General features: G+C 42.2%; 1 protein-coding gene across 5 annotated transcripts in view; it reads right to left on the bottom strand.

Moving 5' to 3' along the window:
* LOC147136571 (dedicator of cytokinesis protein 9) overlaps positions 1-27,064 on the bottom strand; it is a 74,802-nt gene that overhangs the window by 4,050 nt on the left and 43,688 nt on the right. For 3 of the 5 annotated variants that reach the window (XM_086051818.1, XM_086051815.1, XM_086051817.1), the window contains exons 6-50: positions 25,730-25,825; positions 24,556-24,690; positions 22,660-22,834; positions 22,128-22,180; positions 21,500-21,574; positions 21,268-21,408; positions 20,902-21,114; positions 20,675-20,797; positions 20,460-20,542; positions 19,600-19,722; positions 19,389-19,468; positions 19,120-19,307; positions 18,552-18,617; positions 18,380-18,472; positions 18,183-18,306; positions 17,987-18,102; positions 16,722-16,808; positions 16,511-16,600; positions 15,791-15,906; positions 15,641-15,710; positions 15,166-15,291; positions 15,006-15,077; positions 14,407-14,553; positions 14,224-14,307; positions 14,004-14,115; positions 12,178-12,356; positions 11,962-12,078; positions 11,567-11,678; positions 11,336-11,469; positions 10,925-11,036; positions 10,764-10,830; positions 10,626-10,673; positions 8,566-8,702; positions 6,980-7,095; positions 6,335-6,472; positions 6,076-6,258; positions 5,797-5,910; positions 5,062-5,277; positions 4,814-4,871; positions 4,635-4,741; positions 4,243-4,365; positions 4,053-4,166; positions 2,359-2,505; positions 811-1,021; positions 246-436 (exon numbers count right to left, since the gene is read on the bottom strand). In XM_086051818.1, coding sequence (XP_085907944.1) covers positions 246-436; positions 811-1,021; positions 2,359-2,505; positions 4,053-4,166; positions 4,243-4,365; positions 4,635-4,741; positions 4,814-4,871; positions 5,062-5,277; positions 5,797-5,910; positions 6,076-6,258; positions 6,335-6,472; positions 6,980-7,095; positions 8,566-8,702; positions 10,626-10,673; positions 10,764-10,830; positions 10,925-11,036; positions 11,336-11,469; positions 11,567-11,678; positions 11,962-12,078; positions 12,178-12,356; positions 14,004-14,115; positions 14,224-14,307; positions 14,407-14,553; positions 15,006-15,077; positions 15,166-15,291; positions 15,641-15,710; positions 15,791-15,906; positions 16,511-16,600; positions 16,722-16,808; positions 17,987-18,102; positions 18,183-18,306; positions 18,380-18,472; positions 18,552-18,617; positions 19,120-19,307; positions 19,389-19,468; positions 19,600-19,722; positions 20,460-20,542; positions 20,675-20,797; positions 20,902-21,114; positions 21,268-21,408; positions 21,500-21,574; positions 22,128-22,180; positions 22,660-22,834; positions 24,556-24,690; positions 25,730-25,825 — 5,412 coding nt within the window. The remainder of the gene's footprint in view (positions 1-245; positions 437-810; positions 1,022-2,358; positions 2,506-4,052; positions 4,167-4,242; positions 4,366-4,634; positions 4,742-4,813; positions 4,872-5,061; positions 5,278-5,796; positions 5,911-6,075; positions 6,259-6,334; positions 6,473-6,979; positions 7,096-8,565; positions 8,703-10,625; positions 10,674-10,763; positions 10,831-10,924; positions 11,037-11,335; positions 11,470-11,566; positions 11,679-11,961; positions 12,079-12,177; positions 12,357-14,003; positions 14,116-14,223; positions 14,308-14,406; positions 14,554-15,005; positions 15,078-15,165; positions 15,292-15,640; positions 15,711-15,790; positions 15,907-16,510; positions 16,601-16,721; positions 16,809-17,986; positions 18,103-18,182; positions 18,307-18,379; positions 18,473-18,551; positions 18,618-19,119; positions 19,308-19,388; positions 19,469-19,599; positions 19,723-20,459; positions 20,543-20,674; positions 20,798-20,901; positions 21,115-21,267; positions 21,409-21,499; positions 21,575-22,127; positions 22,181-22,659; positions 22,835-24,555; positions 24,691-25,729; positions 25,826-27,064) is intronic. The other 2 variants (XM_086051819.1, XM_086051816.1) reach the window with 1 other exon arrangement.

Here is a 27,064-nt window from a genome sequence, read left to right as displayed (position 1 = left end):
TTCCACTTTAATGTCTTCAATTAGTTTTTAAATGCTTTTCAATTTTGTATTTTTAATTATGTGAAGCACATTGAGTTCAACTCGCATATCAAATTCACTTTTATAAAAAAAGCTGCGTTGCCTTCCTTACTGTGCATTTGGCAACTTTCCAAGTTCTATATAGAAAATCCCATTTCAGACCCAAGTGCCAAATGTTTACGCCTCGGCGGAGGTTTTGCTGGCCTCTGAGTGCTTGATGTCCTAACCTGGACGCTGATGCTTCCCTGCAGTTTGAGCTGCAGCCGAATCATGTCCACCTCGCTGGAGGAGCACAGCTGATTTATCTCAGCCACCTTCTTGTTCATCTCGTCGATGGCCACCTCGATGGGGCTGAGGTCTTTGTGTTGCTGGTACATCACGGGGATACGTTTCTTCACGTAGGGGAAACGGTGTGTGGCTGTAGGGAGGGAGGGGGTGGGGGGGGGGAGGGGGTCAGAACGTGAGAGGTGGCAGACGAACCGCCTTCCCAACAGTGACTAACAGTAAAGATAAGAATCTGCGCTTGAACTTTTGGATTTGTTGCGCCATAAAGCAATATAGAAGTGCGATTGCGGCCTCGGAAAAGTCCTTGGGGAACCAAGTTGACACGTTAAGGATCTAATCAAGATCGTTCGCGCATGTGCGAGCGCCATGTGACAACTGAGTCTTGTAATGAAGGAAGGTAACAATGAAAGTGCAGCATGAAGTACAAAAAGGTACTTCGAATGAAAAGTAACCGACATAATAACAAAATGCAAAGTATTACAGTACTTGTGGTTGGGGGTCACTTACTGGTTAGAATAGTTCTGCGTTTGCACTGCTCCTCCACCCCGCCTTGCTTTTTGCCCGACACGGTGAAAGGCATCTCAAACACAAAGCGGCGGATGTTGTGGCTTTTTTCAAAATCCGTCTTCCTGTCCGCCAGTTCCTTGTCCTCCAGGTCAGGCGTCACGTGTGTCACTTGTATGTACGCATACTTGGAATCCAGGTCTTTGGGGTTGATCTGGAGAGGACAACAATTGCCACCGATGAGTGTCTAGTCAGCGTTCCACTACACGCAACGGTCAACCACTTGTGTTTTTGAGGGCACTATTTCTGATAACTGGAACGACTTGAATTGACTTCTGAGTTCAAGCTGTTTTCTAACTCTCAACCTATGCCAGCGGGGATAGGCCCTGGGTTCTAGTTTCCTAAAATGGATAAGCTCTTTAAAAAAAAAACAATTGTGAATGGATGGACAAATTGAAATGAAAAATAATTGATTTTGACTGAGGTCCTTCATTGGCGTCATTGTACTTGATTTAATTTGGACGAAAGCGAGAACTATCATGTTAGTACGCTATAATGTTATAGCATAGTATATAGTACAGCGTAGAGCAGCAAACTTTTTACATCAAGTACATCCTTGAGAAAATACTCGGCTCTCCAATTACCACCATGAGGACCAAAATACAGTGGTGTATAATAGAAAGAGGTTTTTGGGGTTGCGGGGAGAAAGTATCCTTATTTTTATTGCCAGCCACAAAAACCTTAGGCAGTTTGAATACACCACTGTGCTAAAATGCAGTAAAATAAAAAAATAAAAATGCTACTGGTTGAAACAGGGCATTCTGATAAATATTGTGTTTATGGAATAAGTGTTAATCCACTCGTTTTTAGCCATCTCTGGGGGCGGCCATTTTGTCTTCTGTCGACTGAAAATGACATTACAATTGCTCACGACGACCAATCACGGCTCAGATTCAGAAAACAGGTCAGCTGTGATTAGTCGTTGTGAGCAGTTGTGATGTCATTTTCAGTCGACAAAAGACAAAATGGCCACCCCCGGAGATAGCTAAAAACGAGTGCATTTGGCTGCTGAATTTATATTCCGCAAACGCAAAATTAATCAGAATGTCAACTAGTGGGCCTGCTGGGAACATATTCTTGAAAAAAATATGTTTGAGTTGACTACCACTTTAATGATTGAATTGTTTTGCACATAAATACCCGCAAAATATTGAAAAATTGTGAGTTAAAATTTAATCGGATTCGCCGACGGACGGCCATTTACAAATTAGAGGCGGACCGGCCAATAGATAGACGGGTACTATTTTTTCCCCGGGAAAAAAAGACGACTGACGGACGACGTAAAGGTACCCACGCTGCGGATGGATGATGAATAACGAACACTCGATTTTTAGTAAAATTCCCAGCTCTGCGAAAAACATGCATGTTAGGTTCACTGAAGACCTGTAGGTGCAAATTAAAGTGCAACATTGCTTTCTCTTAACTAATTTGATCGCACGTCAGGGACTATCGAACCGTAATTTTAGGCTCTAAAACACAAGCATTAAATACCTTTCCGGAGTCCTGAATCATCTTCACATTCTCTTGGCCAAACTTGTCAGAGTACAACTTGAGGAGCCTCTGAGATATCTCGGACAACGGCGTGAATTTGGGTTCTTTGTAGATATATTCCTTCCCGTCTTCATCCTCAAAGAAACCCTAATGAGATACAAAACACATGCTGGAAACCTATAAAATAAGTCCACAGAACCCATTCAAACCCAGACACAGGAGGAGAAAAAGCGCGAGCTCGCTGTCACGGCCGTACGCACCATCAACACCAAAGGCCTACTTTTGACCCATTTCAGCGCGGAACCCTGCTATTTAAAATGTTTCCCGTGGTAATTGAGATGACGCTGACGCGGCGCGGCATCGACTGTACGTAAGAAGCAAGGAGAGGGACACACTTTAAAACCGCACTGCAGTCCGACAATGTTGACTATCACACTCGTTTACCTCAGCCTCTGAAACAGTAAACTGGTAATGCTATAGCGGTGCGGCGAGGAGAAAGTCAAAGTATTCATTACACTGTGCCAGTGGCAGGTGGGAGGAAACGCACCCAGAAATCATTCATTTGTATGACAAATGATATGAAATGCATGTAGAAGCTGCCATGCAACAAATGCAGAAGCCGCAATGAGGACTGTAACAGTCAACTGTGGCAGGAAACGCTTCGATAAAAGCGCAATGGAGAATAGCGCCCGCACCACCGCGCGCGGGTAGCTCGGTGACGCTAGCAAGGTGCAAGTGCGCAACTTACCGCTGCCTTAAAAGAGAGCAAAAAGACAGAAAATGGTGTTAGAATGCATTAGGTAAAAAAAAATCCCTCAGGTCACATTGGAACATTCAACTTCAAACTGGGGGATTTACATTTTTTTTTATTTTTTTTTTTTAACAACCTCCCAAAATTATTTGCAAGATGTTCTATTCACCTTCACTAATCTAAACATGGCATTCTGATTAATGTTGCGTTTGTGGAATATGAGTTAAGCAACAAAATCCACCCGTTTTTAACCATCTCAGGGGGCGGCCATTTTGTCACTTCTGTCGACTGACAACTGCTCAGGGCTCAGTTAACGACCAATCGCGGCTCGGCTTCAGAAAACTGGTCAGCCGTGATGGGTCGTTACCTGAGAAGTTGTGATGTCATTTTTCAGTCGACAGAAGTGACAAAATGGCCGCCCCCAGAGATGGCTAAAAACAGGTGGATTAACTCTTACTCCACAAACGCAGTATTTATCAGAAAGCCTCGTTTCAACTAGTGGGCTTGCATAGAACATATTCTTGAAAAAAATATGTTTGTGTTGACTTTAAATAGAAAAATCCGCCCGTTTTTATCCCTCTCACGGGGCGGCCATTTTGTCACTTCTGTCGACTGAAAACAACATCACAGTTGCTCAGGGCTCAGATAACGACCAACCATAGCTCAGCTTCAGAAAACACGTGAGCTGTGATTGGTCGTCACCTGAGCCCTGAGACACTGTGATGTCAGTCGACAGAAAGTGTCAAAATGGCCGCCCCCGAGATGGAAAAAAAAACCCCAATATTAATCAGATCGGCCATGTTTTGACTAGTGGGGCTGCATAGAACATATTCTTGTAAAAAAAAAATTGGGGGTTGACTTCCCCCTTTAAAAATCAAAACAACACCAACAAAACATGATGCGTAAAACATTTCCAGAATATAAAACTGAGTGTTTAACCAACCTGGCCAAAGAAGGCTACTCTGAAGTAGGTGCCCAATAGCCTCTTGCCTGTGTGCATCACCTCCGTGACTTTACTGTACGCTCGATGCAACGTGTCGTACAGGTGGGCCAGTTTCTGTGCAGGGAATCAGAAATGTAACGGAATCAAACAGCTACAATCTTTCTTCGCGCCATAATGAAAGTCTGCGTACCTCAAAGTCCCTCCGCTTCTCATAAATGGGGATGATCAACTTGTAGATGTCCGAGATGAGCTCGTAACGCTCGGCTTTCCACAGGCCATCGGCGCATTCCTCCAAAAGCTCCATAAGTACGTCCTGATAGAAAAAAAAAAAATTATAGTTTTGATATGATAGTTCATTTTAGCATGAAAATGAAGAATTGTGTACCGCCAGAAAAACAACATCAAAAAACGTCAAAACTGCGAAGCAGACATGCTTACCGCCCTATGTGCTACTTCCTAATTAATAATTCAATCAATACATTTGTTTTTGAGAAACGTGAATAAAATGGATTTCACATGCATGTAGTGAACTCTTGATAGCATTTAGAGTGACGTAAACAGTCATGGGAGTGGAACGCTAACTTCATTGAAGTGGACGTCCTGCATGCCGACATCCTCCATCATGGCCGCCTCCTCGTCAACGTTTGGCGTCACGACTTCGAACGCGGAGCATCCTTGTTTGAACATGCCTGCAGAAAAAGATATTCATTTCAAGTCAAAGTCGCTCGAGTGGGACAGGTGAGCCTCTGAATACAGAGTACCTTTTCTCCGCAAGTATTCTGCCACCAGCGCTGCCACATGAACGTAGCACATGGCCGCCTGCAAGGTAATGACAACAGTGGACTCAGGCATTTAAATTATCTCTCGATTTTACGTTGAGAAAGCGGTCCAAGTATATATTTTTTTGTATAAATACGACATTACATAACAGAAATGTGAAGCAGACGTGCTAACCAACGGGCAGATGCGCCATCCTAAAATTTGTATTATCGTCTTTTTAAACACAGACCTCAGACAAATCTCCATTTTTGACATGGATTCGAGCCATGCTGTCCAGCCAGGTTTTCCTGAGTTCTGGTGTGCTGGTGTAAGACTTGGCCAGGCTGTACTGGAGGTCCACCAGCATTTCAGGGTCTCTCTCGTGCTCTTTCATCTGAGCGGTGGCCATCAGCACTGTTCGGATACGCTTGGTCAGGTCCTTCACGTCGGAAGGGAAAGCTGTGTTCTGTTTTGGGAGATTTTTTTTAATTTTTTTTATGGTGTGTGTTATAGTGACATTATTCCTCAATGACTTAAAGCGGAAGTCAACCCAAACATATTTTTCTCAAGAATATGTTCCCAGCAGGCCCGCTAGTTGAAACACGGCATTCGGATTAATTTTGCGTTTGTGGAATATAAATTAAGTAGCAAAATGCACTCGTTTTTAGCCATCTCTGGAGGCGGCCATTTTGTCTTCTGTCGATTGAAAATGACATCACAACTGCCAATCACGGCTGAGCTGTTTTCTCAATCTGAGCCGTGATTGGTCGTTGTGAGCTGTTGTGATGTCATTTTCAGTCGACCAAAGACAAAATGGCCGCCCCCAGAGATGGCTAAAAACGAGTGGATTAACCCTTATTCCACAAACGCAATATTTATCAAAATGCCTCGTTTCAACTAGTGGGCTTGCATTGAACATATTCTTGAAAAAAAATGTTTGCGTTGACTTCCGCTTTAAGTATAGCTGAGAAAAAAAAATCCTGACCTTGATTGTTCTGTCACTGTTGGCACAGTTGTTGATTATGGACAGAGAGTGTTGGAAGCGAGTACTTCCAATACCAATAACGTCAGCTATCAACTGACTTACAGCAATCACCACCTAAAAATGAAAACGAAAGCATGTTTTGTTTTTCCACCTTGACTCAATAAATGTTGGGAAAGCATGGAAGCAAAATTCAGTGTTTTTTTTTTTTTTTTTAACTATGCCATAAAATGCATCCAGATTCCGCATTCCATCCATATTCTCGGTCGAAGATGATCCCACCTGCAAGTGTGTCCTGACAAAAGACTTGCGCCCCGTGTAGTCAAAGTTGCTCTTCATGAGAAAGTAGAGCAGATGGGCGGCGTCGCTGCGAATGGAGCTCAGTTTGGAGTTGCAACACTTTAAGATCTCGTAGCAAAATGCGGCGCACATGTCAGCGCGGCCTTCAAAAAACGTGCTGGGAAACTGAAAAGACAGAAGCGGCGTGAGCGGCAATGACAGGCCTCGGATAAGATGATGGTAAAAAAATCCTCATCTCCACCTTGTAGATGAACGTCCGCAGTGAGGTGAAGACCTGTTTGAGGGCAGTTTCTGACTGATTGATTCGCAGGAAACAGAGGTGGACTTCAAAAACTTTCTTCATCAGTGGACTGTGACCGTGATCGGCGCACAGTTGGGTCTAGAATAAGAGTGAAGAGAGACGATTTCACTTGGAGAGTAATAGGGGTGGGAACGATAATCGTTTTTTTCGATGCATCGTTCGGCGATTCATAGGTATTAATAATCGATAATCAAAGTTAAAAAAAATAAAATAAAAGCATGCGCAAGCGATTACGTGCGCTTGTACGTCAGACGTCTGCGCTAAGCTAAGCTAACACGTGACAAGATGGCGGAACAAGCGAAACCTCATACGAGCGGAGCCAAATCGAAGTGTAAAATATAAATCCTGGCGCGTCCTTGAGTTTTTTGTTTTAAAAAAGGTACCAGTGTTTTACACAGACTTTAAAATGTAAGCCAATGGAGGGATGCATCGGAATCGGAATCGAATCGAATCATAAGCCTCTGAATCGGAATGGAATCGAATCGTGAGCCTCAGAATCGGAATCGGATCGAATCGTGAGGTACCAATAGATTCCCACCCCTAGAGAGTGACATAATGCACTATGGAGAGGTCATAGATTTTTACCTTGAAACCCATGATAAAGATACTGAGTGTGTCCAGGACGGTGAGGCACACTTCAGTGGCGATGTTGGCCTCCAGCAGAGAGTGATTTAACGTGTCTGCATCCGTGTGACTGTAAGCTAAAGAGAACAGATGGCTGTAGTATGTTCACATTTCATTTCATATTCAGTGTAGCATTACCAAGAGAGGATATAATAAAGTCAAATAAAGTTAATGGGAAGTCAAACCAGAAAATGTTCTTGACAAGAATATGTTCTATGTAGCCCCACGAGTCAAAACACGGCATTCTGGTTAGTGAGGTAAGCAGTAAAATCCGCCCGTTTTTGTCCATCTCAGGGGGCGGCCATTTTGTCAAATGTTTTGTCAAATGTTTGGACAAAATGGCCGCCCCGTGAGATGGCTAAAAGTGGGTGGATTTTGCCACTTAACTCATTTTCCACAAACAAAATATTCATCAGAATGCCATGTTTAGACTTGTGAAGGCGCATAGAACATATTGCAAACATTTACTTTCTGTTTAAACAAAAGATGAGATGAAAACAAAATGACACTTTCCTCCGTAAATGTCACTTAAATTTTTGCAGTCAATTAACTAGCTGAAGAAGAATTAATACCTTTGTATGAATTGGAATAATAGTCAATATTTGGCAAGTTTGAATGTCAAGGAAATAGAAAAAAAAAGCAGATGAGGCTGAACTCCGTGAAATACTGAAATTCAACCAATGTAGTGTCAAGCCCGACCGATTTGGACATTTTAATGGCCTAAAAAAAACTATCTCCGATATGTGAGCCAAAATATTAAACAAGATCGTTTGTTTACACAGAACATACTGTACATACACATTAGTATAATACCTAAAATATTCTTCGAGGCAAAAAGGTGGAACACGACTGAATTAAAATGAGGATTGTTAATTAGTAACACTGTCGACAGAAGGACTGTAAAATGTAAGCTGCATAATAGTCTATGTTAAATAATGGTGGACATGGGAATTAACAAAGATGCAATTAACACAACGTTATTTAAAAATAAATAAATAAATACAATGATCTCCTTGATGAGCCCGACGTGACCCACTGACTTAGTTGGGGAGAAGTGTTCTGCACTTTGCTGGTCTGTATGTGTGTGAGGGGAAGAGGCAGAGTGCAGCACAGGCACACATGAAGAGCGCAAAAGTTTAAACGTCCATTACATATTGACTGATGTCGATTAATCGGTGATACGCTATAGTCGTCCTATTAATCGGTCGGGCTCTACAGAGGCAATGACTGTTTGGGAACTGCCTGCCACCCTGATACGTTCTTACCATGCTCTACAGATATTCCAAGAATACTTGAAATCTTTTTTACACTGAAAGCACAAAGAAACTTTTGTAAGAGACTTGTCACAAAGCTTTACAGGCAGAAAAAGCTAACTCAGTCTTAAAAAAAAAAAAAAAAAAAAAAAAAAAAGTCATTTTATTTCTGATGGCAGACTGGGTTTTTAATTAGATGATGATGATGATGATGATGAAGAAAGCACAAGAAGGCAGGGCTTTTTATGTGTGGTTTTAAGATGCACATCGACAAGTAGAGTATGGAGCACTTACTGTGGTTAAAAGTGTATGAGTTATCCAGGCTGCTGAGCTGCTGTAAGCGGGCATGCATCATTCCCGCCCTGTTACGGGACACAGGCAGAGTCTGAGACTTCCGCTCATGCGCTACGTGACCTGCCCCGTCCTGGTTCCTAATGAGGAAACAGGACAGAGATTGATGAGTCGACCAGACTCTAGAGCGGACCAGAGTTAGCGGAGCAGGTTAGGATGACTTGTGAAAACCACTCGGAAGTCAGAGGAGCATATGGAATTCTTTATGTTCTTTGATAGAAATAAACTCAAAATCATTAGGTGCGGTGACTTCAAACATTTGTGGTCAGATGTTATTGGAAATGAACATGACGTCAATAGTGGGTTCAATGGACCTTACTTTCTTTGCTAGGGCATGATAAAATTCAGTGGCAACTAAGCCCAGTTCGTCATTCCCCAAAAAACATTATGACTCAATATTAGGGATGTAACAATTCACTCAAGCCCCGATTCGATTTTCAGTTCCCGATTTTTGATTCGATTTTTTTTTTAAATTGTTACCATGCTTGTCTCTGTGCACTAGTGTGATTCTGCAGCCATCCACAAACGCAATACGTAATGATGTTTGGCGCAAAAGCATAATTTGATCTACACATTCCAAATGTGCTATGCATCTGGAGTGAAAAACACTTCAAGACATCATTTTCTAGATGAATTTAACCAACTCGAATTTTCGATTAATCGAATAGAATTATAGGTTAATCGGGGCGAATCGATTTAAAATTGATTTTCGATTAATCGTTACATCCCTATTCAACATTTTAGCTCATAATAGTGCTTGTTGTACATTCTGCCCCACCAAAACCATCCCATGACAGCCATTTTAATTGTGATGTATGTCTATACAGTTGTGAAAACAACAAGTGTAACACCGTCCCGGTTGTAGCAGTTAAATAGTGACGTCGTGCAATAGCTAAACATCCCATCAAGTGGCAATATTGAAGCAAACCATCGAAGGCAGCCATGTATTTTTGTCATGACAGGCATATCACAGCACTGCAACCTCACGAAAAAAAAAAAAAAAAGGAGCGGAGTCATGCATTAGTCTATTCCACACAGATGGCTTACCCAAGCAGGAGAGGGCAGGAGCCAGGTTTTATTTCACAGCGTTAAACTTGCCAGCATTATTGTGAGTAGAGAAACAGTGGTGGGGAGTTAGAGAGACAGAAAGAGAGCAACACCTAAAGACCCCTGGTAGTTGAGGTCTGAGCCCCGAAGTAGTTTGGGTCCATTTTCGGGTAAAGACATTGAGCATGCAATCGCTGTTGGTTAATAATATTTCAAATCATTCACTGTTTACACCAGGCCACCCGAAATCAAATTACAGTACAACAAATATTTAATGAGACTAGTTATGGAAATGGAGGACTGGTCTACTATATTTCTAATTTACTATCAAAACTTGGGAGTTAAAGAATTTCACACATTTCCACTCATTAGACATCTGCGCAATCGAAAATAGCATTAGAAACCCCATTGTTGTTCATTAGAAACCCCATTGTTGCTTCAATATGAAATCAAAACAAACATTTTTTTTCCAAGAATATGTTTTGAGCAGGCCCACTTGTTGAAAAAAATCGTATTAATATTGCGTTTGTGGAATATGAGTTAAGCAGCAAAATCCACCCGTTTTTAGCATCTCAGGGGGCGGCCATTTTGTCATTTCTGTCCACTGAAAATGACATCACAACTACCCAGGGCTCAGGGAACGACCAATCACAGCTCGCCTGTTTTCTAAAGTTGAGCCGTGATTGGTCGCTACCTGAGCCCTGGGTAGTTGTGATGTCATTTTCAGTGGACAGAAGTGACAAAATGGCCGCCCCTAGAGATGGCTAAAAACGGGTGGATTAACTGTTATTACAAACATGCCATATTTATTAGAATGCCTTGTTCCAACTAGTGGGCCTGCATAGAACATATCCTTAAAAAAATATATATGTTTGGGTTGACTTCCGCTTTAAAACTGACAAAAAAAAAATTCTCTAAAAGACGTCATTTTTACACCACGACTTAAACAACATTACCTTGCGATATATCTCTTTCCCATGTATCTGAATTGATGGAGACACACTCTGAGGGGGGAAAAAAAAAAAAAGGAAAATCAGTCCATGAAAATAAAACATGAACCCTAAGGTCAAAATGAGGATGTTGAGACGTCTTACTCGACAAGCGTGAAGAAGTCCATCAGCTCAGCAGATGTCGCTTTGTTCCAGTATGTGAACAAAGCATCTGCAGGGTGTACATTCGGTTAGCTCTATTTAGTCTCGTTTTGGTGAAACAGGTGAGAGGGAAAAAACAAAACAAAAAAACAATGGCATCTTACCCTCGGACATGCTTTTGAGCACATGCAGGAAGCACATGAGGAAGCTCTTGATCTCTGCCTGCTCTAGTTTATCGCATCGGAGCAGGCTGCCCAGTGACGAGGCGGGCTGGCTCTGCGACACACACAACCAGCGCAACGCTACTTTACAAAAAACCTTTGATGATTTTAGGCGCAGGCGGCTTGAACGTTTTCTCAAAAGGTTTGTTTGTGTTCAACTCAAAGATGAGATTTTCTGCGGCTAGCCAATACCGTACATCCGTACTTGTAAAAAGAGCTCCAATACCACGACAGCCGATACCAGCCAGTCATCTACTATGCTATTCTATCCTCCCTACCAAACAAGCAGAATCAATGCAAATTGCGGATCATTAGTGCCAGTTTTTACTCCCATCAGGAGAGAGTGAATCATACCTTATCTAAAGAATTGCCCTTTTCCGTGTTCCTCTCCGGAAGACTGTTGCCAGAGTCGGTGCTGATGAGAGACCCTCGTGAGTCTGCGTGGCGCACAGAGTTAACGTTGGGTGTAGACGACGTGTGAGGCGAGGCTATGAGAAACAGGGGGGATTATTATTCGGAAGAGATTGCTTTTTATTTGTATGAAAACCGCTATTATGTTTCCCCCGTCTGCATTTCTTAGCTCACCGGTGCCAGAGATGGCTCCAAAAACATCTTTGTGCAAGCTGGTGTCCAAAAAAGTGCTGGATCTGGGCGGCGTCATCAAAGCGTTGGTGAGGAGGGAATCTTCTCTTCCATTCTGATAGAAACAAGATGATTTTAATTTTCACAAACGGCAGAATCACTCGACAAGCCAAATTACCCTCACCAGAGACCTTTTAAACCATCCATGCATGTGAATGTGAGTGGGCCCTGTGATTGGCTAATGAATGAATTTGACCCCAATGACGATAAGTGGTAGAGAAAAAGGATTGTTGTTGTTTTTTTTGTAGGGTTTTAAAAGTAAAGCTCAAAGAGTTGCGTAAGGATTTTGTTGCAAATTACATGCAGGTCCATAAGAGGCCATTGGGTGTCGCCCTTACACTGTTGCAGTGGTTGACGGTGAAGGGGGTCACTTCCTTCACATTCAGCCTGTTGACATTCTCTTGCAGCAAACCAAACAGAGGCAAGTAGAGGGTCGCCAACCTCGCCTGCTGACTCTGGCAAACACATGAATCACTCAGCAGCAGTCCGCAGCAACAACCGGGCGCCGAGGCGGATCAGCGAACGAGCCCCGAGGGAAACACGGCGCCACTTACTTTGGAGGTGTAGCGGTCATCGAAGGTGTGCTTCATCATCAGGTTCTTCAGCACCTGGATGGCTAGCTGTCGAATCTCACTGAACTCCTGCAGGGCTGCGTTGACCTCCCGGAGAAGCAGCCCAACCAGGAAGTGGTTCTTGCAAAAGTCATCTGTCAGCGAGTAATCCAGTTGGAGGTCTGAGGGGGAGGAAGTGCAGGCAGAGGAGATTAGGGCACAGGAAACAACACTAAGCAATCAGTGGGAATACAATATTTCTAATCTCATTTGAATCTGACACAATTAAATCAGGAACAAACATTCGAAAAGCGTCGGGGGTATGCAACCACAAAATAAAACCTCATATTCAAACACACGTCATAGCATTTATTCGATATCCATTTTAAAAAGGCATATCAGACCAAACATATTTTTTTTCAAGAATATATTTCCAGCAAGCCCACCAGTTGAAACAGAGCATTCTGATTCATATTGCGTTTGTGGAATGAGAGTTAATCCACTCGTTTTTAGCCATCTCAGGGGGCGGCCATTTTGTCACTTCTGTCGACTGAAAATGACATCACCACTACTCAGGGCTCAGGTAACAACCAATCATGGCTCAGCTTCAGAAAACAGGTCAGCCCTGAGCAACTGTGATGTCATTATCAGTCGACAGAATACAAAATGGCCGCCCCCGGAGATGGCTAAAAACGAGTGGGCTTGCATAGAACATATTCTTGAAAATAATATCGGTTGACTTCCCCTTCTTTAAGGTCCATGAACTAATACGGTCTTTCTCCTCACTAGTAAGATAGTTCTAGTAGTACTAGTGTGTATGCATGAAAGTACTAGTAAGACAGTTCATTCGACTAGTGTGCAAAACTGTCTTGCTAGTGAGGACAAACAGCTTACTAGTACATGGACCAAAGCTGGATATTGAGGAAATTGAAGAAATGCTCAAACGGACATATACCTACAAAATAGCGAGGGATCCAATAATTGTAGTTTGTAGTGGTTTATAACTGTCAGAATGAAAACTATTTACGATATTTTGTTTTGTTTTACTCGTGTAGCCGCACAAAAAAAATAACTAACATATTAAGATGCAATTCAAAAGAAAAGCATTTTGTTATTATACATTGACATACAGAATTGACAGTCCATCAAAATGAAGCATTTCTAATTAACTGTAATATGGTGAATCACATTATTTTCAAGCGAATTGAATTTTACAGTAACAAAAACTACAAAGAAAAAACATTGCGGAGATTCATGTGTGGAAAATTCCTGGTGTGAGCGTGAGCGACTGCTTTTGATTAACAGTGATTACGGCAGACAAACAGGTTTGTGATTGAAAAGGATCATCTGTTCATAGCATTGGCAACAACTAAAACATTTACACAGCTGTTTAAATCAATCATTTGCATACAAGTTTGCGTTTAAAAGTAGCGTTTTGATTTTCTGGGAATGGTGATGAAAACCACATTACATCTGATTGTACAACATTTTTGTTATTTTACACGGGACTTGTGTCATTTATCTACTTCCAATCACGTGACTAAATTGGATTCAGATTTTCAACGGGATTCCGCGACATTCTGGGCTCAAGTCAGACCGATCTGATTTAAGTGTCCTGGCATGCAAGCAGCAAACCTTTCACCTACCTACTGGAGTATCGTATGACTCCACTGTATCTTAAAGAGATTATAAAGATACATGACAAAAGAAGTAAGGAAAAACAGGAAGGCAAAGTCAGAAAATGCAAACAACAACCCCCAAAATATTCAATTGGCTTCACACAGGAAATTCATCAAGTCCAATTTCAATGGTGATCGTAACTCACTTACCTTGAAATCTCAGTATCCTCCCTTTCCCGAAAGGCATGGGTAGGTTCAAAGGAACATAGTGCTCGTGGTTGCACACAACACGCAGGAACTCAAACTTGAACTCAAACAGCGTCTGTATTGGAAACAACAATAAACAGCACATGCAAAGTAAGTGAATTGGCAATTCAAATCTTAACTGTAATGTGTTCGCATGTTAATTAATAACAATGAGACAACATACCTTTGGATCTCCAGGCATAAAGCAGTTGATGTAATTGTTGATTTGTTTAAACACGAAACCTCTGTCCATCAGGTTGAAGCAGCGCTGTAGTGAATGGTTTTGTCAAGATTTACAAATGAGATGTAAAAATTGTGGGAACAAGTGTGGAACTCAAGTTAAAAACGTATGCGCCCGTGAGCACACCTTAATGAAGACAGCCAGGCTGTGGTTGGCGTTCCTGGCCGCGTCCAGATTGTCTTTGTATTTCTGAGTGATGTGAGGCATCATCATGTTGACCACAGTCTCCACAGTGTGATGGAAGGATGCTGAGAATCTCTGATTCCGAGACAGCTGACGGGCACAAGCGGAATGTTGGCGAGTCAGACTTTTTCCGTTTTTTTAAAAAATGCATTTTTATCTTTTTCCTTTTCAGTTGACAATAAAGCGTTTGACTACTTTTGTCTCTAAAGTGTACTTATTGTATTAGACAAATATCAGTGATCATTGGTTTCTCTCTCCTGAAATGGAGAAACATTGTGCTCTCAATAAATCTCCCGTTGTCAAAAGAAGGCACTGTGGAAACCAAACGCACATATGTGCTTGCTTTATGGGCTACAAACAAATGCGGCAAATTCAACTGCGGACTGAGTACGTGTTGAATAGACTTGCTGTTACTTTGCGGTGTTGTAGCTATCCACAAGACTTGACATGTTGCTAAACGGAAAATACAAGGAGATGAGCTGTCGTGACGCAGACGTAGACCTCTGTGTCAACTTGTATCCCAACCTTGTGGGTAAACTTACCTTCACTTTGCAACTCTCAACCAAATACTGAGCCATGGACTTGACTAAGGCTTCAAAGAAATACCAGGAGTACTGCACGGAAGATAAAAAAAAAAAAGATGACCATATAATTATGGACTGCAGTCACGCAAATCTCCTTTAAAAAGCGCTAATATATCACCTTGAGCAGCTTGTTACATGTGAGGAAGTCGGTGGAAGGCTTCAGGATGGCAGTCATGGCTTTAGCCAGCTCTTCGTGCACGGTTCGGGTGGTGGACGCCGTGTATGGCTCAGTCTTGAAAACAAACTGGAAAAACACATTGATAATGACGAGGAAGCCTCCGGAGGAAAACACATGATTAGTTGTGATAATCGGTGTAGGATGGATGGATGATTAGATAAAGACACAGATATAAAAAAGAAACACATAAAAACAAATAGTTGGCTAGCTAGCTAGCTAGCTATCCAACTAGATGGCTACTAGCTAGGTAGCTATCCAACTAGATGGCTACCAACTAGGTAGCTATCCAACTAGATGGCTACTAGCTAGCTAGCTATCCAACTAGATGGCTACTAGCTAGCTGTAGCTAGATGAGATAGCTAGGTAGGTAGTGTGAGGGAAATTAAAATAACAAAAAAAAATGTTGTTTTTGAACCTTCACATATGACCTCAGGTAGTGCTCCAATCCCTCCTCATGACACTGGGCTACGATGTGGATCATGACTCTACAAAACCAACAAGAAAAGGTGTGAGGGTATGACCAAGAACAACTTCTGCACATGAGGCCTCCGCCGAAGGCACTTGCCTGGTGACGTTGACCGCCACATCTTCTTGGCTAGCACTTGTCAGCACCCTAAACAGCTGATTCAGCGTGGTGGGCAAGAATTTGATCATCACGTGACTCTCCATGGCGTGCAGACTCTGATGAAACAGTCGCAAAGAGGTATTATGTTTTGAGGACGATAATTGCAGCATCCATTAGCTATACTGTCGATCCGCTGGAGGTGTCAGGAGGCACAGTGGCGCTGGCTAGCAATTTAGGGTGTCAGCTCAGTCAGCTGGTATATTTTTAGTTTCTCTGTGCAAAGTGTGAGTACTGTATGCACCAAAATGACTACCCTGTCACCGGCAGTTAACTGGTTAGCATAACAAGCTGGATAAAGTGTGATAACTGTCAACAAATAGTTGGCAATAAAGTGGCCAGAATATTAACTAATGGCCCATAAATTTTCCAAAACAATAGATGTGAATATGAGTGTCAACGTTTGTCTTTATGTGCCCCGAGATGTCATGAATCATCACGTGTCAAGTGTGTTTTGTCTGCGATTGCATTATGGAAAGGTGATACAGGGGGGGGGGGGGGTATGTCTATTTAACATTACAGGCACAAGACATCATCAAGTTGAGACAAATCAGAGTCTGCGTACAAGTAGAGCAAAGGCCATGTAACTATAACATCAAATTAACATTTTAAACAATGACAATATCAACGCCCATTCATTATTCAAACCGCTCACTAACCAACCTTCAGGTATTTGACCAGTTCACCTCCCGGTGCCTTGGGTGATGACGCGATGCTCTGACAGTGATGAAAGAAATTGTGCAAATGCTGATCCTGAAAGACAAAGATGCTTTGTCAGTTAACTGTGAGGTATCTGGTGACAAATGTACAATTGGTGCAATCAGTATTCAATTCAGGTCAGTGTAATCATTCACGTTGTTTGACTCACACTAACCTGAGTGTAAATGGTGGACACAAGATGAGTCGACACCTTAAATAAAGACTTGCCTCCATCCACCCATTTGACTTCGGGACCCGAATGCTAAAAGTAAAATAAGATACATGTTTAATAATTGTCTCATGTTGTTTTTAATAGGAAATAGGATCAAATACAAAATCTGTGGTGTAAATGCACATTTACAAATTCATAATGCTCATTTGTGATTGCCACTCAGACAATGGTAAATGTGCTGTAATTCTTTTTCCTTTTTATTTTTTGACCAAAGAAAACTGTATATAAAAATGTGAAAAAAATATCTCCTTACTGCTAATTTATGGTACTGTATTTACAATGACTTAACCCTTGTACGGTGTTCGCGGGTCTGTGGGGGCCGTGTTCAGTTTTTATAAAAAAAAAAAAAAAAAAAAAAAATTTTTTAAAGACCCAAGGCATATCAGAAACCTTCTGCTCATGGTGATAACACACTGTTATGGGATTTTCTTTTTTTCTTTTCTTTTTTACATTTTTTTTTTTTTAAAAAGGAGTAGCCGTAAATTAAAGGGCTAATACTAACAATTTTTGCTGTTCATATGACTTGCAGTTGGGCGTTAGTAAACATCTGGTGAGTATTTTAACAGATATTTATTGGATTGTGTTGTTTTGAAAACCCAAAACTCTAGCGGGTCCACCAGACCCATCAACACTGGCTGAGTAACAAAAATACAAACACCGCATAAGGGTTATTCTGATAAATATTGCATTTGTGGAATAAGTGTTAATACACTTGTTTTTAGCCATCTGTGGGGGCGGCCATTTTGTCTTGTGTCGACTGAAAATGACATCACAACTGCTCACAGCGACCAATCACGGCTCAGATTCAGAAAACAGGTCAGCCATGATCGGTCGTTGTGAGCAGTTGTGGTGTCATTTTCAGTCAACACAAGACAAAATGGCCACCCCCACAGATGGCTGAAAACGAGTGCATTTTGCTACTTAACTTATATTCCACAAACACAAAATTAATCGGAATGCCGTGTTCCAACTCGTGGGCCTGCTGGGAACATATTCTTGAAAAAAAATATATTTGGGTTGACTTCCGCTTTAAATTAGCTTCGTAAGAACTAAACTACAATATAACAAAGAACGCAGTTTTACGCCACTGACGACTAAAGTATTCACAATTTTAAAGCTCGGTCGTGTTGAGTGGCACAGCTCTTGTCGTCTTCTTTGATTGTGCAGGTATGTGTGACAACTAAAGACCCGGGCCCCTCAGCAGTTACCTTGGGACCTTCCTGGCAGCTGAGATATCCAGCCGGCAGGTTAGCCGCCACGGGGATGTGACACTCGTTCATGATCACACGGCCGTCTTTCAGCAGAGGAAGCCAGGCGTAACCCACTGAGAAAGGATGCGGAATGTCGAGAACGCAGCAATTTCACTGGCAACTTTGAAGAGTCGACATGACGGGATTTGGCTACCTTGCGTCTCGACCTGCTCTCTCTTTTTCGTGCTGGCCTTGCTGTTGCTCTCACAGCTGACATGGTAGAGAGTGAAGAGCAGATGATGTTTCTCATGGAGCTGGGTTGGAAGTTCAATCTTAAACTGGGAGGGATATAAACACAAACATTCTGGCACCCACTGGACTTATAGCGTACTGTATTTATGTCGTAATTACCTCATCGTAGAACTCAGGGTTCTGCTGGTGATGCAATACCGCAGCAAAGGCACTTTTACTAAACAGAGGTCCTCCCGGCCGCCCATAGATGCACTGTGGAATGAGCGCAATGTGTAGGTGAAGCGTGTAATGTGCGGGATTGCCCTTGGTGAATAAATCCGGATTCAGTCACCTTAATTGGTAACGCATCTTCATCATCTGAGTCCATGAACTCAATGCAGACAGCCAAGTTTCGAGCCTTTGGTCAGACACAACAAGTCACAACGTGTACTACTTAAAAGCGGAAGTCAACCCAAACATATTTTTTTCCAAGAATATGTTCCCAGCAGGCCCACTAGTTGAAACACGGCATGCTGATTAATTTTGCGTTTGTGGAATATAAGTTAAGCGGCAAAATGCGTTCGTTTTTAGCCATCTCCGGGGGCGGCCATTTTGTCTTCTGTCGACTGAAAATGACATCACAACTCCTCACAACGACCAATCACGGCTCAGATTCAGAAAACAGGTCAGCCGTGATCGGTCGCCGCGAGCAGTTGCGATGTCATTTTCAGTCGACATCAGACAAAATGGCCGCCCCCAGAGATGGCTAAAAACGAGTTGGATTAACACTTATTCCGCAAACGCAATATTTATCAGAATGCCCCGTTTCAACAAGTGGGCCTGCTGGGAACATATTCTAGAAAAAAATATGACTTCCGCTTTGAAAATGTTGGCGCTCAAGTATCCTCTTCTTGGGATACCTTTGCAAAAGACTTCTGGCCGTCGTACTTCAAGAACTTGGGGTAGACGTAGAGGTGATTGTTGTAGATGGTGAAAGGTTGGGAACATTTGGCTATGTATGGCACAAACTCCTCCACCTCAAAGAAGACGGGACTCTTCTCGCTCACATCAAACTGCTTCACAGGAATGTAGGATGAGGTGACACAATCTGCAGGGAAATCACATAAACAGTCGCTAGGTAAAATGAGTCACATCTGATTCGAGCAAGAAGTGACATTTGAGCCCTTACTCGTCAAATCAGGGGCTACGTTGTCGATGGTAACGTCAAGGTTTCCGAGGATGACAGGCAGCTTGGCCATCTTCTCTGGCCTGAAATGGAAAAAATGTTATACATCTGCTAACGGTTGAATGACGTGAGCACACAATTTATATTGGATGTCAACTGAAAGCTTTCCAACAGATGTCGAAAACTACAATTGTTATAATAGGCTAATACAAACTTTCTGAAGTCGGCCAGCAACTTGAGCATGTCGTCATTGGACAGCTTGTTGTTGTCCTGTCGGTACAAAGGCGAGAAGCGAGCACTTTTGTCAAGAGTCCCGGCAGCGTCTTTGAACAGTGGCCTGCAACAAAGACAATTTAAAGTCAGCGCTGGCAGAGGTGGGTTATAATTTTAAAAAATAGGGTCTCCCAAATATTTGTCAATACAGTGTGTGTGAATCCATTAAAATTTGAACTAGGGCTGTCAAAGTTAAAGCATTAACTATAGGGGTTAATTAAAATTTTTATAACGCACTAACAAAAATTAACTCAGTTAACTCCGTTTGATTTACTTCGTGTTGCAGCTGACCTCTGCTCACTGTGCGGCCAAACTTGGAGAGTCACACTCGGAAAGACGGACTTTTACGTAGTTTTACTTTAAAAAGTTGCTCGACGGCTCATTGGAGAAATCCAAAATAATTTGCACACTTTCAAAAGGCAAATTCAAATACCATATTAGGTGTACATCTTTGGTGTATTGCTCAACTGTTGTATTTTACAGGAAGATAATCATATTCAAGGATCAAAGAAAGCTATTAGAAGAGTCTTTGAATCACAATATACTTTTATTTTTCCACATTAATTCCAAGATTCTACTCAAGTAAGTTCCAAGCTTTGTAAAATATTGTAGTAGAAAAATGCGATTAATGGCGATCAATTATGGAAAATGTTGCGATTAATTGGTTAAAAAAAAATGTCATCGCTTGACAGCACTAATTTGAACACACAAAAATTTGTAACCGGGTGTGTATCGTACTCAACAAATCATCCACAATGTGTTCATGCATATTATGATCAAGTTTCAAGTTAAAGAAAGTACCTGGCTGACCAAGCAAAAGGCATCCTGTACTGGCCTAAGCGGTTACATGCCAGCTTGGCGTTTTTCAGGACTTTCTGAGCCACCTGGGGAGTAGACAAGAACACAGTAATTGTTAAAAATACATCAGCCAAGGTCAGGGCTGTCCAACATTTAAAATGTTTGTTTTTTTTTGCATCACGTGCAACAAATGTGATCAAGTCCATAATGGTCCACACCTTGGTGGAGTCAGAACTCTTCATGTAAGGCTCGGCACAGTGATTGATTCCTCCCTGCAGCACCTTCTCGATGCGAGCCACCAGGAAGATATCAGGGTGGGGGCATGTTACAGAGAACACTCCCTGCCAGGACAAATTAGTGAAGGGCCAAATAGAGTTGATGAATTTGTCAACTTAAACAACAACAAACGATGTTTTCAGACTTTTTTTTTTTTTTCTTTTTTTACCTGACGGGGATAGCGCATGACAGTTTCAGGCACTCCGTGGATCAATCGTGGCCCTTCAGGGATGACGTCCCCTCCCCCATTTATATACTGAGTCTCATAATTGGGCATCATGCCCCTGACAGATGGGTGGTTGAGGTCCACGTGGAAGTCAGATGAAATCTTTCTTCCATTTTGGATGTCGAACAGTGACAGGGTCACGTAGAATGGCTCCACCTACAGATCGAATAAAAATACAGCTTTAAATTCATGATTTTTAGTCTCTCGGCAGCAAAACAGTATGCAAAGACCCTCCATCCGTCCTTTGTATGTAGTCATGCGGATAATCGTATTTCTGGGGCTTATGGTCTACTGCGAACAGAAACTCACGTTTGTTGTTGGTCCCTCCTCGTTCTCAGCCACACAGCTTTGCAGATTAAATGAGAGGTCGTTGCAGTTAATGAGCACGCGCTTGCCAAACTTCTCTTCAAACTGCTTCACATCTGGTTCTATTCCTGAGAAATCCAGTTTCTAAAGAGAGAACAGAAGAAACCCAATGTACAAACGTTGCATTTGTACGGTGGAAGGAGTACTTGGATATAAAATATTCGGACATAATTACCTGAGTGTCGGGGTCAAGGGTGAACAACTTCAATCTCATCTCGTTCCTCATCCTTGACTCTATATCTCTTGCACTCTGAGGAGGAAAAATGATTGATTTAAAAAAGGTGAGGAGGAAAAAAGATTGATTTAAAATGGACAAAGTGTCTGCGGTTCTAGACGACAGGCACACCCTCACTGCAGAGATTTTCTGTCAGGTGGTTTAATCATTAGGACATTTTTTGGCCACATCTGGAAATGGGATATTTACGTTTTTTAAGGTTTCAGGTGGCGCAGACGATTATAACTCAGCAAAAATCTTTAACTGTAGAGCTGTTTTCCAGCTGAGCTCCCAACAACTAGCATTCAAAAATTAAAACTATTAAACGCGTTCTCTGCCACTTGGCATCACACCAGCACAAATGGTGCCCATCTAATACACTTTCTTGAAATGCGGCAGTCAGTTTTAATTCCCGCGATAATAGTAAAGGCACATGACGAGTTCTGCGTTATATGCAGGATCCGATTAAGAGCTAAACTAATGCCTGAAGCGAAATATAAGCAATAGTGTACGTTAGTATTGATCTCCTCATACGATTTCAAGTGAGCATATTCCTGCAGTGAGGTGCTTGACAAAGGAGCTACAGTACCTGAAAACTGTCCATACTGCCAGAAGAACTGTCTGACTTTCCAAGATCATCATCTAGGAAAGAACAATACCAAAAGAAAAAAAAAAAAAATCACTGAATGTCAAATTTGTGGAAGATATTTTAGTCCCACTTTCCTAGAACCGCCCTTAAAAGTGGTTTAGTTGTGTTAAGACTGTGCCATAATTTGTAGATGGCAGTTTTGGGGATTACTTTAAAAAGCTTTGAATCTATGAAAATTAAATTATTAAAACTATTAACTCATTCACTGCCATTTACATATTTATTCGTCTTTTCACAGTCCAGCCGTTCAATCCCAGGAACTTTATATTTTTTTTCAAATTAGTTTGAACGTTAGGGTAAGAGAGGGTCTGAAAACGTGTGTTTTGTATGGTATGGCAAACATGCTCCTTTAAATCCCTTTTTGTCTACAATTGAAAATGGAAAAAAAAAAGAAAGAAAAAAAAAACAACATACTTTTCTAGGCATTATACACCAGGAAGAGGACCGGTATAAATGCGACGAGTATACCCACCATCATGGCTGTCTCCATTCCTCTTGTCCTGCATGGCGATCTCAAAGCTGCTGTGCAAGATCTTGTTGAGCGTGTTGATCCAATCCTCCATCTCCCCTTCGCTGTCTGCAGCCAGCAGGTAGGTGCTCTTATCCTGCATCTTCAGCTCGAAAGCAAACCTCCGAACCTTGTTATTCTGCGGCATGGTGTGAGATCGGACAAAATATCAATTTAGGTTGTAGGAAGGACAGATTAGAGCACGGCAGTACGAAAAAAATATCATTTTCTAGCACCTTTTCGAAACAAATTCGGTTATTTTTATAATGTCATAGTAGATATCCAGATGTGACCATGGCCTTTATAATTCGTAAGTTGTTTTTGCCAGAGAACATTTGATTCGAGTAGATCATGACCTTATCAAACAGCATCTTGCTTCACTTTATTGCTCGCGTCATCATTACTGCCAAGCAACAAAAAATCAACAGAAACAATAAGAGTTTTTAAATCAAACGCGTCACGGATTGAACTGGTTGACAAAGTCTGCACGGAGCATCCATATAGCATATGAGTCACTTTTGGGAAAGAAGGACCACCCAGAATGTAAGCTGTCACAGAAATCGTATGGGGCAGGGCAGTTTAAGAATAGACGAGTTTTTCCACCCCGGTAACACTGGGGGAGCGACGTCACTGCCTCCGCCGGGATTCGGAATCATTTAAAACAGCTTGACGAGACCGCAGCTTGTCAACCACACAACATCAAATAGACAACAATACAAGCAATTGTTATCAGACTTCAGTGGGCTGTCGTGTTTTGGACTCCCAATAGCGTTTCTAACGTGTTATGATAACATTGGGGCAGTGATAGCAGAAGGGAGGGTTGTTGGATATTATCTGCAGCCTTGCCGAATAAACAGGGAGGAGTGTTTAGTGGAGGATAAAAAAAAAAAAAAAAAGCGGGGATTTCATAAACTGACTTAATGATCTGCTACAGCAGGTAGACGGCTGTGACTCCACTTCTCAGTGTTATTAGAACTCTAAACACTGCATTCAGTTTTTTGATGTGGTTTAATATAAATACGTATTCAACTTTATTGGCTTTCTAACAAAGCGCAAGAGCAGTTGGAGCCTCGGCATGATGTCACTCCAAATGCCATTGCGGCCACATAGTTAAATATGTGCAGGTTCACGCTCACTGCTTGCCGACTGTCGGCCATGTTGGCAACGTTACTGAAGCCGTGTCGAAAAGGCTACAGAGGCTTTGCTCATCGTTGACTATGGGACATAAAGATAGTATTAAGAGGTGGATCAAGTCTGTTAAAGCTCCGATGAGGGCCCAGCTACCAAATGCACGGCCCGCCCCCGACAGCATTTATAAACGCAACAAAATCATTTGAAGAAAGCGCAGTCCCTCCCACTCCTTCTCAGACCCAACAGCTGACCTTCCATCATCACGCGTTGCCCAGTAGACATTCAATTAGAGCAAACTGGGTCAGAGCCGGCCCGGTCTCTGAGATGACAAACGATAATACGCACAGTGAGTCTCGGCCTCCGCATTCAGATGTGAGCGTGTGGCGACGGTTGTAAGGATGTCAGATTTCAGCGTTCGCTTTGTTTTAGCAGCTGAGAGTCGGCAGCAAAATGGAGTAAACGTTTATCCAGATTCTGCTCAGGTTCCCACACACAAATTAAAAGCAAAGAAACGTGCGGTGGCAGCACAACAGTGTTTGAGCAATTGGGTTTGAACTTTGGTCTGTTTGTTTGGAGTGATTTCCTGCAAACTGGATGATACATCAGTAGTGACAATCGTTCACTTCTGGAAAATTGTGTTTGAATACTCAGTGGGGTACTGCTCACATCCCGCGCTGCCTCGGTTCAGGGTCACTTTGGTTTGCCAGCTCAGAGTGTTAGAATGCTTACCTGAACAACGCCCATGCAGGAATCCAAGAAAATGGTTCCTTTGGGCTCTTTGGAGATCTTCTCATCTTTGTAGAAGTTCAAATTGTAAGAGCCGTCTCCCAACTGCGTCAGATGGAAATATCTCCTCTTGAATGACTAATGTGATAAGAACAGACACTCATATTTAGCAGCCAGACTGCAACTGTGCGCAGTGTTATTGAAATTAGGGGCGGGCACAATCGTTTTTTCGATGCATTGTTTCGGCGTATTAAAACGATTCTGATTTCATTCATAGGTGTTAGTAACCAATATTTAAAGTTTAAATAAAAAAAACTAAAAGCACGCGGAAGTGATTAAGTGCGTTTGTACGTCAGGTGTCTGTGCCAGGCTAAGCTAATAGGTGACAAGATGGCGGAACGAGCAAAACCTCATACGAGCGCAGCGAAGTCAAACTCCATCCATCCATCATCGATACCGCTTGTGCTCACAAGGGTCGCGGGCGTGCTGGAGCCTATCCCAACTGTCTTCGGGCAGTAGGCGGGGGACACCCCGAATTGGTTGCCAGCCAATCGCAGGGCACACAAAGACAAACATCCGCACTCACAATCACACTTAGGGGCAATTTAGAGAGTCCAATCAATTTACCATGCATGTTTTTGGAAGGTGGGAGGAAACCAGAGTACCCGGAGAAAACCCACGCAGGCACGGGGAGAACATGCAAACCCCACACAGGGAGGCCGGAGCCGGGATCGAACCCACGACCGAAGTCAAAGTGTGAAATATAAATCATTGCTCTTCCTTCATTTTTTAAAAAATTTTTTAAAACGTACCAGTGTTTTGCATGGACTATCAAATGTAAGACAATGTAGTGATGCATCGGAATCGAATCATGGTCCTCTGAATCGGAATTGAATCGAATCATGGGCCTCTGAATCAGAATCGAATCGTGAAGTACCCATAGATTCACACCCCTAATTGAAATAGTCTGCACATTATCGGGAAAATCGGTCTCACGGTCATAAAACAATAACTTGCATCTCTGAGACATGTGCGGGTCATTATGTCAATATTGAATGATACTTTCCAAACTTGACTTGACTGGCTTAACCGAAAAACATACAGCTTTCATGGTCTCATTGAATTTTGGCACTGGTCCATCAACGTGGAACCTTTGAAAACATTATCTCCTTCTTACCCTCATGGTAACACTGATGGCGCTGTTCATGTTGCCTTTATAGAGCCAACCATGTTTGGTGATCCCATCCTTTTGCGATCCAAGTGAGGCTGTATCCTAGAGGAAACACAAACAGCTTGATAAAACATCTAACCAGACTTTTTAGTTGAAAAAAAAAAAAGCCCTTCTAAAACGCTTTGCCGAGACCGGAAGGTACCGTAGAGTCAGGATCACCTGTTATGAGTTTCGGCAGAGCCCCAACGAATGGGCCTACAGGCAAAATAATGAAAGGCTAAACAAAAGTATAGCATGAGAACATTATATCACGGCTGCTTGGAAACCAAGCCTGCCAAAGAACCGCCTCACTGTGCAGAAAGCCTGTGATCTCTGGCTTTGAGACAGCACAGAGTCCAATGTGGCGTGGGTCTGACTCCGTCCAAATAAGCAGGCCGGAGAACATTAAACAAACTCTGTGCGTTAGCCCAAATAAACATTGAGATCTTGATCGCGAAGCATCTCATCTCAGGTTATTTGCACAATTCAGAGGTGGGGCAGTATGAAAGTATGACCTTTGCCAGAAGGCATTCCAACGTTACATCAGTAATGAAGATCTTTAGGAATACAGTAAAGCAACAGGGGAAAGAATGATGGGGGTGGGAGGGGGGCTATCTCCACAGCGAGTCCTGGTTTAGATCATCCTTGCATGGATATTACGCTTCAGTAACTTTAGAAGTGAGAAACTCTTTTCCCGACACTTGCAGGTACTTCAAAGTTTAAACGACCTTTCAAGATGTTGGCGTTCTGGCCCAACATCACCTCCTCTTTCTTTTTTCCTGTATATTTTCCTCAGGCTCGGGGAACAAAAAGAAAAAAAAAAAAAAAAAAAAGATTTGTAAGTGCTGCCATGCTAATTCTAATGGTCCTAATGTTGAAATCTGCAAACCATCTGGAAGAGTTCACGGTCTGATTGTCCTCGTCAGTGTCTAGACAACACCCGAGAGGCAAACATATCAGCGGGTTCATTTCCTCTGACCTGAATTAGCTCCTAAAAACAACATATCAACGGAAAAGAAAGGTGGTCTATTTACTTGGCATTTGTTCTTGGTGAAATTTCCATCCATTAATTTTCTATTAGGGTCATGGATGAGCTTATTAAGCCTATCCCAGTTGACAGAAAAACTACATTTCACACTTACATTCATATATTTAAGTGGAAGCCAAATTTTTTTTTCAAGAATATGTTCTATGCACGCCCACTAGTTGAAACAAGGCATTCTGATAAATATTGCGTTTGTGGAATATGGTTAAATCACCTGTTTTTAGCCATCTCTGGGGGCGGCCATTTTGTCACCTTTG

Source organism: Filicampus tigris, chromosome 14, assembly GCF_054856515.1.
Source record: "Filicampus tigris isolate MCC_2025a chromosome 14, RoL_Ftig_1.0, whole genome shotgun sequence".
Classification (NCBI taxonomy): Eukaryota; Metazoa; Chordata; class Actinopteri; order Syngnathiformes; family Syngnathidae; genus Filicampus; species Filicampus tigris.
This window is presented reverse-complemented; position numbering and strand designations above follow the sequence as displayed.